Consider the following 12,397-nt stretch of genomic DNA (forward strand, 5'->3'; position numbering starts at 1 on the left):
TCTGGAACTTTCCTTTAGTGGCATATGATTACATTTTGTCTGCATTAAACCTCACTCTCTTCCTCCTACATATTCCAGCTCCACAACTCCTCCAGATTATGGCCTGTCGCCCAATTATAGAGAGATGAGTTATGCCTGTTTTGGAGGCTTAAGTCTGTCAAGCTGATTGTCCAGGACTGCATTGAAGTCCCCTAAAATAATAAAAGGGGATTGGGGCAGCTGTGACACCTTAATTATGACCTCATCCAGTATGGATCTATAAAAGGGAGGCAGTGTATATATAGACCCGCTACAACAGGACTATCCTGGACCAGACTGTATAAAATCACATATCTGCCATGTGGATCTATCAAGACTGTACAGGTCCTTCTCCAAAAATTAGCATATTGTGATAAAGTTCATTATTTTCTGTACTGTACTGATAAACATTAGACTTTCATATATTTTAGATTCATTACACACCAACTGAAGTAGTTCAAGCCTTTTATTGTTTTAATATTGATGATTTTGGCATACAGCTCATGAAAACCCAAATTTCCTATCTCAAAAAATTAGCATATTTCATCCGACCAATAAAAGAAAAGTGTTTTTAATACAAAAAAAGTCAACCTTCAAATAATTATGTTCAGTTATGCACTCAATACTTGGTCGGGAATCCTTTTGCAGAAATAACTGCTTCAATGCGGCGTGGCATGGAGGCAATCAGCCTGTGGCACTGCTGAGGTGTTATGGAGGCCCAGGATGCTTCGATAGCGGCCTTAAGCTCATCCAGAGTGTTGGGTCTTGCGTCTCTCAACTTTCTCTTCCCAATATCCCACAGATTCTCTATGGGGTTCAGGTCAGGAGAGTTGGCAGGCCAATTGAGCACAGTAATACCATGGTCAGTAAACCATTTACCAGTGGTTTTGGCACTGTGAGCAGGTGCCAGGTCGTGCTGAAAAATGACATCTTCATCTCCATAAAGCTTTTCAGCAGATGGAAGCATGAAGTGCTCCAAAATCTCCTGATAGCTAGCTGCATTGACCCTGCCCTTGATAAAACACAGTGGACCAACACCATCACTGACTGTGGGTACTTGACACTGGACTTCAGGCATTTTGGCATTTCCCTCTTCCCAGTCTTCCTCCAGACTCTGGCACCTTGATTTCCAAATGACATGCAAAATTTGCTTTCATCCGAAAAAAGAACTTTGGACCACTGAGCAACAGTCCAGTGCTGCTTCTCTGTAGCCCAGGTCAGGCGCTTCTGCCGCTGTTTCTGGTTCAAAAGTGGCTTGACCTGGGGAATGCGGCACCTGTAGCCCATTTCCTGCACACGCCTGTACACGGTGGCTCTGGATGTTTCTACTCCAGACTCAGTCCACTGCTTCCGCAGGTCCCCCAAGGTCTGGAATCGGTCCTTCTCCACAATCTTCCTCAGGGTCCGGTCACCTCTTCTCGTTGTGCAGTGTTTTCTGCCACACTTTTTCCTTCCCACAGACTTCCCACTGAGGTGCCTTGATACAGCACTCTGGGAACAGCCTATTCGTTCAGAAATTTCTTTCTGTGTCTTACCCTCTTGCTTGAGGGTGTCAATGATGGCCTTCTGGACAGCAGTCAGGTCGGCAGTCTTACCCATGATTGCGGTTTTGAGTAATGAACCAGGCTGGGAGTTTTTAAAAGCCTCAGGAATCTTTTGCAGGTGTTTAGAGTTAATTAGTTGATTCAGATGATTAGGTTAATAGCTCAGTTTAGAGAACCTTTTCATGATATGCTAATTTTTTGAGATAGGAAATTTGGGTTTTCATGAGCTGTATGCCAAAATCATCAATATTAAAACAATAAAAGGCTTGAACTACTTCAGTTGGTGTGTAATGAATCTAAAATATATGAAAGTCTAATGTTTATCAGTACATTACAGAAAATAATGAACTTTATCACAATATGCTAATTTTTTTAGAAGGACCTGTATGTATGTAGTTGTAATGAAGTTCTCTTACTGACAAGGATGGATACTCCCCGCGCAGTATTCGTGTATGTCGCGTGATTTTGTCCCACCCAAAGGCGTCGAAAAAGACGGCACCTTGCAGTCTCTTAAATGCATCTCCTGCAAAATAATCAGATCAGGGTTTTAAGACATAAGATAGTTGAAAACCAAAGCTCTTTTGATCTTGCAATTTAGACCACTCACATTCCAAATTACCCTAAGCATTACCATATTGAGAACAGAAACATATCTCTTATTGAAGAGACCAACGGTGACAATCACATCTTCATTCATAGACCCTACTGAGGAAGTGAAAAAGTGAGTAACACTTCCGCAGTGCGGTTTCTCATTTTCTCAATATCATGGGGCAAAAAAATTAACATCACTTTGTAGGTGGTCTATTTTTGCAGTTAGGGCAATCTGGCAAGCCGCTGTGGCTGACATAATTTTGTCTGCTTGTTGCGTGTCAGCAGATAGAGCCGCAGACATGTCCTCCTCCTCAGTTTGGCTCATGTTGTCTATCAAGACTTTGCCTGGAGTGTGAGGGGGCACTGAAGCTGTCTTCCGCCCATATACAGCAGCTTCTATGATCAATGTAGGTCGTAACCCAAGAACAGAGACTTGGAGCAAGAAACGAGTAATAAAGCACTATTCAGATATAATAAGTCTGTCTCCGTTCTTTCCCTCAGGATCAGTAGCATATGGCTGTATTCACCCGATCACAAAGTCCCCTTAATATGCAGGTCCCAAGTCAGCCAGGACTCCCAGGCCCCCAGTACCTGTCCTTCAGTGTAGAAAATTAGTTATCTGAGGGTTTTCACTCCAACTCTTCCATCTACAGGAGCCTAGGGTGCTGTAGATGGCTGCTGCCAGTTCAGGCCGTGGTGTTCGTGTCTCTGCAATCCCTAAGTGCAGCGCTCCAGCACCTTTGACAGTCGGGAGGTGCCTTTGTGCTGTCCCCAAAGAGTATATGTCGGCTATGGATGTCTCAGCACTCACCACCCCACTGGTCTGCGCCACACGCTCTCCTCACTCCCTTAGCAATGGTGAGCGCCCTTATTTCTCTCCATTGGTACTATGACTGAGCCTGTGCATCCAGGGGGTCTCCACCAGGTAAAGAGGGCAGCTGGAAGGATACAGGGAGATGGGGGGAGGGGGGGAGCAGGATTCTTGGAGAGCCTTCTTTAGTGCGTCCTCACGCCATGCTTGCCAGGCCACTCCCCCACTGTATCTAGTTTACATTCCGGCTTTCAGCGGACAGCAAAATGTTACAAGCGACACTTTTTTATCTGTCCGAAAGTCGGCTTGTATGCCAAAAAGCTGACGGATTACCTCTGGATCCCATTATAGTGAATGAGGATTCCTTAGTACACGGTGGTATCTGGCTATGATGGATTCTGTGAATTCCGCCAGAACAGACTGCCGGAGTTCACAGCGCTGATGTGAACCCAGACTTACACACCTACTTGCGGTCCATCCCATCTACTGTCATTCTGGCATGCTATAAAATGCTTATCCTGAAATCTGATAAGGGCATGCATGTTTTGTTTGTGGCAGAATGCCCGGTCAGTCAACAGCTCTCCTTTAATCTATGTAACTATTGTCTATTTGTGCATATTTTGCAACTGTATCCATCCATTAGCTGGTTCCTATCTTTATCTAACAGCTTTATCCAACAGCTATTCTGTCCCACCTTCCTTTTTTACATAGACACTCGATTCAGCCAGGTATGCATCTGTTCTCAGAGGCCCTTTGGCGACTGCTTCTCTCCCATGAGCACAAAGGGTCAGGCATGTTGAGTCTTCACACCTCCCATACACCAAAATCAACATTTGTGGAACACTTTGCTGTTATGTGAACGGATACCATTATTTTAAATATTTAGAATTGTTGCTGTTATACTTTTTTTATTTTTATTTGTTGTCATAGAGATGATTCATACTGGCCAGATTCTAAAAGAATGTCTTTGGATGATCGATATCATGATTTTGGAAGGCTGGATCGTTATCTAGACTTTGCAAATAGAGACCGTGGGCGGTACATGGATCACATGCACAATGACAGGTAATTTTCAAGTGAATTGTTATGTTACGGCATCTAAAAATCACCTTAACCCCTTAAGGACCCTGCCATATTTCACCTTAAGGACCAGGCCATTTTTTTGCAAATGTCACTTTATGTGGTGATAATTTTAAAATGCTTTTACTTATCCAGACCATTCTGAGAGTTTCTCATCACATATTGTACTTCATGACAGTGGTAAAATGGAGTCAAAATAGTTTTTATTTATAAAAAAAAAATGCCAAATTTACCAAAAACTTTGAAAAACTAGCAAATTTCAACTTCTGTACTTTCATAATAGTAATATCTCCAAAAATAGTTTTTACTCTACATTCCGCATATGTCTACTTCATGTTTGGATCATTTTGTGAATGCCATTTTATTTTTTTTGGGGACGTTAGAAGTTTAGAAGTCTTGACATTTTTCAGAAAATTTCCAAAACCCACTTTTTAAGGACTAGTTTAGGTCTGAAGTTACTTTGTGAGGCTTACATAATAGAAACCACCCCAAAATGATTTTAGAAACTACACCCCTCAATGTATTCAGAAGTGATTTTTCAAACTTTGTTAACCCTAAGTTTAAATCACCTGCGGTCTCCAGTGAAAGAGGTACACTCCCACAATATACAGAATAACACAACAGAAAAGGAGTGCGGAACACACCAATATAGAGTAATAAAACCAAATTTATTAATGTATAATCATAATTTACAATACATATATGTAAATGAGCAGGGACTAACCACAGTCATACATCACCCTGCTGTCAATCCCATAACAGTAATAATGATGGATATACCCCCAATGATCTATGGTAAATGGAAACAATATCCTAATGAATGTGATTGATCAGGGAGATATGACGTATATATATCCAATTCCAAATGCATGTGTGCCCTCTAGGAGTAACGGCAACACTGCCAAAGCTCAGAACCACCAGGTCTAAAGGCCAGGATGTGCACTAAACAATAGGGCAACTTACCAATATTGCTGGGGCTGACAGCATACCAATATTGCTGAAGGCGCTCCTCGACGCGCATTTTGCGTATAGTTCGCTTCCTCAGGAGGAGTTGATGACCAGGGGAGGGGGGGCGAGTTTAAAACATGCCGCTTACCAATCAGGTGTCCCGTTTTAGATCATGTGATATATCACATAGCTTTACTTTACTGGAGCGGCGCATGGCCAATCTGCGCCCGCCACGTCAGACAACTTCCGCCCTTCCCCTGAGGCCGGTGGTGGAGAGGGAGGTCACACATCAACGATGCTGATCGCCGTCGCCACCACCACCAAACCTGCACAAGAGAGAGAGGGCGGAAGCGGACGCACAAGTGACATCGGTAAATCGCGGCAGTTGTAAACATTAATCTGTGCCACTTAATTGTATCTCTGTATATCCAATGCCGAGGACCAATATATAGCAAACAATAGAGTCACCATCAGTTAAAAATCGCATAACGATTATTATCAAAATACAATGAAAAAGTGCAAGTGCAGTACAATTGTGCCAACTCGGTTAATTAGAAATTTAGTCCATGAAGTGTTTTGACATTGTTATTCACAATTCATAAATAATGAATATCATGAGTAATATATAATAAATATTAATATACAAAAAATAATTTAATTCAGTGATAAACATTTTGGCATTATTATTCACAATTCATAGATAATAAATACAGTGATTTTGATACAATAAATTTTAATATACAAAAATGAATTAAATTCAGTGATAAACATTTTTGCATTATTATGCACAATTCATAAAAAAAATGCAGTGATTTTGGTACATTAAATATTAATATACAAAAATTAATTAAATTCTGTGAGAAACATAGATTCCTAATAGTGCTGATTATATGCATCACGAATGTAATACATGATTATACAGTGCATATATGGAAAAAAAAAAAAAGTTTAGGTGTTCCTCAAGAATTAATGGTAAATAGAGATGAAATTTCAGAATTTCACTTTTTGGCAGATTTTCCATTTTAATGATTTTTTTCCACTTACAAAGCAAAGGTTAAATGCCAAACAAAACTTAATATTTATAGCTCTGATTCTGTGGTTTACAGAAACGCCCCATATGTGCTCGTAAACTGCTGTACGGGTACACGGCATTGCGCAAAAGGAAAGAAATGCCATATGGTTTTTGGAAGGCAGATTTTGCTGGACTGTTTTTTTTTTTTTTTTTACACCATGTCCCATTTGAAGCCCTCCCGATGCACCCCCTAGAGTAACTTAAAAAAAAAAACTTAAAAAAAAGTGACCTCATTTTGGAAACTACGGGATAAGGTGGCAGTTGTGTTGGTACTATTTTAGGGTACATATCATTTTTTGTTGCTCTATATTACACGTTTTGGGAGACAAAGTAACCTAAAATAGCTGTTTTGGCACTGGTTTTATTTTTAGTTATTTACAACGTTCATCTGACAGGTTAGATCGTGTATATATATAGAGCAGTTTGTTACAGACTCGAAAATACCAAATATGATTTTTTTTTTGTGTCTCCACATTATTATTTTTTTGAGCGACTGTCTTGTGTTGGGGCTTATTTTTTTCGGAATGAGATGACTGGTACTACCAGTCATCTCATTCCGAAAAAAATAAGCCCCAACACAAGACAGTCGCTCCAAAAAAAAAAAATGTGGAGACACTAAAAAAAAATCATATAGGGTGTATATACTTTTTGATCGCTTGCCATTATACTTTTTGTGATGTACAGTGCTTTTTTGGCACTTTTTTTTTTTACGGTGTTCGTGTGATATCTTACGGACGAGGCTACACCTAATATGTGTACTTTTTATTTGTTAGTTTTACACAATATCATTTTTGAAACAAAAAAGTCATGTTTTAGTGTCTAAAGTCTGAGAGCCATAGTTTTTTTTATTTTTGGGCGATTGTCTTAGGGTATCATTTTTTGCGGGATGAGGCGACTGTTAGATTGGTACTATTTTGGGGAGCATACGCCTTTTTGATAGCTTGGTGTTGCACTTTTAGTGATGTAAGGTGATAAAGCAGGTTTTAGCAGTTTTTTGTTTTTTTTTTGACGGTGTTCATTTGAGGAGTTAGGTCATGTGCTAATTTTATTTACTCTATTTTGGGAAACTGACTTTTTTTTTTCTTGAAACTTTTAATAATTTTTTTAAAACTTCCTGTATTTTTACAATTTTTTTTTTGTCTCACTCTGGGACTTCAACCTTTGAGGGTCTGATCCCCTTTACAATGCATTACAATACTTCTGTATTGTGATGCATTGGCTGTAAGTGTATTACAGACTGTAATAAACTTACTTCCTGTTCGCCTGTGAGATCCTGGGGGCTGGATCTCACAGGCTCTCCCGGAAGGCATCGGGGCTGCCTTCCCTGCCATCGGGTCCCCGTGACAGCAGCGCGGTGACCTGATGGATGCTCTGATTCCTGCTAGGATATCGCACATGACCATCAGCACTGACCACAGCACATCAAGGGTTAATGTGCCAGCAACGGTGATTTCAGCAATGCGGGCGCATGCAGCAGAGGTCCGGCTATCAGTGACTGCCGGACCACTGCCACAGATCGGGCGGACGCATCTCCTGCAATCCTTAAGTCATGGACATCTGCGCCGTACATCTACGCCGCAGTTCTTTAAGGGGTTAAAGAGGACTTTATCATGGATCCAGACATTATGAAATAACTAGTAGGATATGTAGGGTACTGTGCAGGGATGTAATATTGCTTACTATTTTTTCTAGCCGCCGCTCCGTTCCCCCACTGTGCCCTGCTGCAGTTTTCCCATTTGCTATGCTAATGAATACCATCTGTATATGGAGGTGAAGACTGCCCTGTTTCTCAATGGTCTTTCTCCCTGGCTTTTGCACCGTCCATTCACAGCGGAGAGCATCACAGCCAGGGAGAAGGAGACACCCATTGAGAAACAGGACAGTCTACTCCTCCTTGTACCAATGCTATTCATTAGCATACCAGGCGGGAAAACTGCAGGGGGGCACAGCGGACAAACAGAAAAAATAGTAAGCAATATTACATCAGTGCACTATGCCCTACATATCCTTCATAATGTCTGGACCCATAAAAAGTCCTCTTTAAATGTACACTTCCATCAAAAAGGAGTATTTTTGCAACTTAACCGCTTCACGACTATAAACGTCCTTGGGCTGGTCGTTTATCTCTGATTTGACGTTCTGGAACATCAATTCAGAGATGGCAGCTGCACGCTAATCGTGCAGCTGCCAAGGGGGGGGCCTGCTGTCAGTGACAGCAGGGCAACCCAGAGAGAAGGCAGGGACAGTTCCCAAGTGTCCCTACCTTCTAGATTGCTGTATACACAGTGCGTCCTGTCCCGGCCTGGTGGTCATGTGACCGCCGTGGCCAGCAGAGTGCAGGAGCTGTCGGGTCTTCCACAGACCTCGATCAGCCCTGCACTGAGGCTGTACAGCACTGTATACTGCTGTACAGCCTCTCTGGGTGGCGTATTTCCCCTGTAACTTGGGCTACTATGTCAGCCCCAGTTACAGGAGGAATCAATAGTGGAATCAATATATAAAAATCCCCAATTAAGTAATTAAAAAAAAGGTTAAAAATAGAATTTATTTTTTAAATAAAATACATATTTGGTATTGCAACATCCGTGACAGCCAGCTCTATAAATATCACATGATACACCCGTCCGATACACACCATACATTTTTTTAATAAAAACTGTAAAAAATAATTTTTGGTCACTTTACATCACATAAAGTGCAACACCAAGCAATCAAAAAGGTGTTTGCCCCCCAAAATAGTACCAAACAACCTATGACCTCATCCCGCAAAAAATGAGACCCTAAGACAATTGGTAAAAAAAAAAAAAAGCTATGGCTCTGACTATGAAGACACTAAAACCTCATTTTTGTTTTGTTTCAAAAATGCTATTGTGTAAAACTTAAATAAATAAGAAAAAGTATACATATTAGGTATTGCCACGTCCATAAAGATCTGCTTTATATCAAATTGTCACATGACGTAACCCCTCAGATGATCGCTGTAAAAATAAATAAATAAAAACTGTGCTAAAACAATTTTTTGGTCACCTTGCCCCATAAAGTGTATGAATGATCAAAAAATCATATGTACCCAAAAATGGTACCAATAAAAATGTCAACTCTGGATTTTTTATTTTTTTTATAAATACAAGTAAAACATATTGACTCAAATTTACCATTAAGAGTACTTGTTGCCATTTCTTTACTTAAGAGATAGGATAACCGGATTAAGTTGCTTCTGAACTTATCTTGTGTATTACAGCAGATCTCTGATGGAGGACATACTGACACAGGCACCAGCTTTTTGTTTGCTCAGGAACACACACTGCTTCTTACTGCGCAGCCTCTTTTTTTTTTTATGTGTGCAGCTTTATTTAAACACTTCCTGGTTAACAAACAGACAACATATTCATATGACTGTAGATCAACGGATAAGCTGTATGCATACAATTGTGTTCAAAATTATTCAACCCCCAATGCTGTAAAGGGTTTTAGGGAATTTAGTGTACATTTGTAATTGTGTTCAGAAGGAAATCTTACAAGAACTTTTTAAAGAACCAAATGCAACTAAAATGACAAATTGTTTTTGTAATGCAGTATTAAATGTTTTTTTTTGTGATTTCTTCATTGACACAATTATTCAACCCCTTAAAGACTACCACTCTTAAGAACAGAGGTTCATTCAAGTGTTTTCGATCAGGTATTGAAAACACCTGTGGATGTCAAGGAGCAGCAATCAAGCATAATAAGCACCAATTAGGCAGATTTAAAAGGACTGTGATACTCAGCTCCTTCTAGACATTTACTGGTATGTTAACAAACATGGTGAAGTCAAGAGAATGGTCCAGGAAGACAAGAGAAGAGGTGATTTCTCTTCACAGGAAGGGCAATGGCTATAAGAAGATTGCAAAGATGTTAAAGATACCAAGAGACACCATAGGAAGCATCATTCGCAAATTCAAGGCATAGGGCACTGTTGAAACGCTACCTGGTCGCGGCAGAAAGAAGATGCTGACTTCGACTGCTGTGCGCTACCTGAAGCGCAAAGTGGAGAAAAATCCCCATGTGACTGCTGAGGAACTGAAAAAAGATTTGTTAGATGTGGGTACTGAAGTTTCAGCGCAGACAATAAGGCGCACACTGCGTAATGAAGACCTCCATGCCAGAACTCCCAGGCGCACCCCCTTGCTGTCTCCAAAGAATAAGAAGAGTCAACTGCAGTATGCCAAAAGTCATGTGGACAAACCACAAAAGTTTTGGGATAGTGTTCTGTGGACTGATGAAACAAAATTAGAACTGTTTGGGCCAATAGATCAACGCTATGTTTGGAGGAGGAAGAACAAGGCCTATGAAGAAAAGAACACCTTGCCTACTCTAAAGCATGGCGAGGGGGTCAATCATGCTTTGGGGCTGTTTTGCTTCTACAGGTACAGGGAAGCTTCAGCGTGTGCAAGGTACCATGAATTCTCTTCAGTACCAGGAGATATTGGATGAAAATGTGATGCAGTCCGTCACAAACCTGAGGCTTAGGAGACGTTGGACCTTTCAACAGGACAATGATCCCAAGTATACCTCCAAGTCCACTAGAGCATGGTTGCAGATTAAAGGCTGGAACATTTTGAAGTGGCCATCGCAGTCACCAGACTTAAATCCGATTGAGAACCTCTGTTGGGACTTAAAGAAAGCAGTTGCAGTGCCCAAGCCTAAGAATGTGACTAAGGCTACTTTCACACTAGCGTTCGATCGGATCCGTTCTGAACGGATCCGATCGTAATAATGCAGACGGAGGCTCCGTTCAGTACGGATCCGTCTGCATTATATTAGCTAAAAAAAGCTAAGTGTGAAAATAGCCTCGGACGGATCCGTCCAGACTTTCAATGTAAAGTCAATGGGGGACGGATCCGCTTGAAGATTGAGCCATATTGTGGCATCTTCAAACGGATCCGTCCCCATTGACTTACATTGTAAGTCTGGACGGATCTGCACGCCTCCGCACGGCCAGGCGGACACCCGAACGCTGCAAGCAGCGTTCAGCTGTCCGCCTGTCCGTGCGGAGGCGAGCGGAGCGGAGGCTGAACGCCGCCAGACTGATGCAGTCTGAGCGGATCCGCTGGACGGCTGCGTTCGGGTCCGCTCGTGAGCTCCTTCAAACGGAGCTCACGAGCGGACCGGCGAACGCTAGTGTGAAAGGAGCCTTAACTGGAGGCTTTTGCCCATGAAGAATGGGCTAAGATACCCGTAGATCGCTGCAAGACACTTGTGTCAAGCTATGCTTCACGTTTAAAAGCTGTTATAACTGGAAAAGGATGTTGTACGAAGTACTAAGATTGAATGTCACTTGGGGGTTGAATAAAACTGATAATGATGTGAGCACAGAAAATACATTTGTGGTTATTTCATTATAAATGCTATGTTATATTTGCTGACTTACAATTGCCTCTTTGATTTAATTGTAAACAAGATGACTGAAATGATCAAAATGGCCAAAACACTCAATTTCAGTGGGGGTTGAATATCTTTGAACACAACTGTATAAAAAAAAATAATGTCCTATATCTTAACACCCCCACTTGCTCTTATACTGCTTATGAGAAATAGTTTGGTACAGTTACATCATTTTACTATCTATATTCCAAAAATATAACTCGCAAACCTATCAAGCTTAGACTTTGTTATTGGTTTAGTCATAACATCGGCTACCATTTTATCCGTAGAACAATACTCAAGAGCTATCTTGCCTTCACTCAGAACAGATCTAAGGAAATGAAATTTAATGTCAATATGTTTGCGTCTCTGATGGTAAACTGGGTTCTTTGCGAGAGCTATCGCACTCTGATTGTCTTCAAAAATCTTTACTGGCTCATACTGACATTCACTGTCCAATTCTCTTAGCAATTGTGCAAGATATAGACTCTCCTGTGTGGTTGCGGCTAATGCTATATATTTAGCTTCACAGGAGGATAGTGCTATTGTTGGTTGTTTCTTTGACTTCCAAGAAATCAGAGGTCCATTTTCAGTCAGGCTGAAACAATATCCTGTTGTGCTTCTCTTATCAATCTGGTCTGAGGCCCAACTGGCATCACTATACGCCTCTAGTTTTAATTTCTCTTTACATTTTCTGTAGCATAGTTCAAAATTGACAGTTCCTTTCAAGTATCTCAGTACGTGTTTGGCAGTGATAATGTGTTGTACACTTGGTTGTGAAAAATGTTGTGACAGTTTGCTTATAGTCCAACTCAAATCCGGTCTTGTACACGTAGCCACATAAATCAAACTGCCTACTATCTCCCGATAGCTTTTATCGTCGAAATCTAATTTTTGTTCACAGGGAGTAGATCTCGGTACACAATCTGA

The 12,397-nt window shown here is 41.0% G+C and overlaps 1 protein-coding gene across 2 annotated transcripts in view; it reads left to right on the top strand.

The window, feature by feature from the left end:
- The first annotated feature begins 3,895 nt into the window (after positions 1-3,895).
- LOC122946578 (scaffold attachment factor B1-like) overlaps positions 3,896-12,397 on the top strand; it is a 162,574-nt gene continuing 154,072 nt past the window's right edge. For both annotated transcript variants that reach the window (XM_044306303.1, XM_044306311.1), the window contains exon 1: positions 3,896-4,029. In XM_044306303.1, coding sequence (XP_044162238.1) covers positions 3,926-4,029 — 104 coding nt within the window. In that variant the 5' untranslated portion in view covers positions 3,896-3,925. The remainder of the gene's footprint in view (positions 4,030-12,397) is intronic.

This window comes from Bufo gargarizans, chromosome 1, assembly GCF_014858855.1.
Source record: "Bufo gargarizans isolate SCDJY-AF-19 chromosome 1, ASM1485885v1, whole genome shotgun sequence".
In the NCBI taxonomy this organism is placed as follows: Eukaryota; Metazoa; Chordata; class Amphibia; order Anura; family Bufonidae; genus Bufo; species Bufo gargarizans.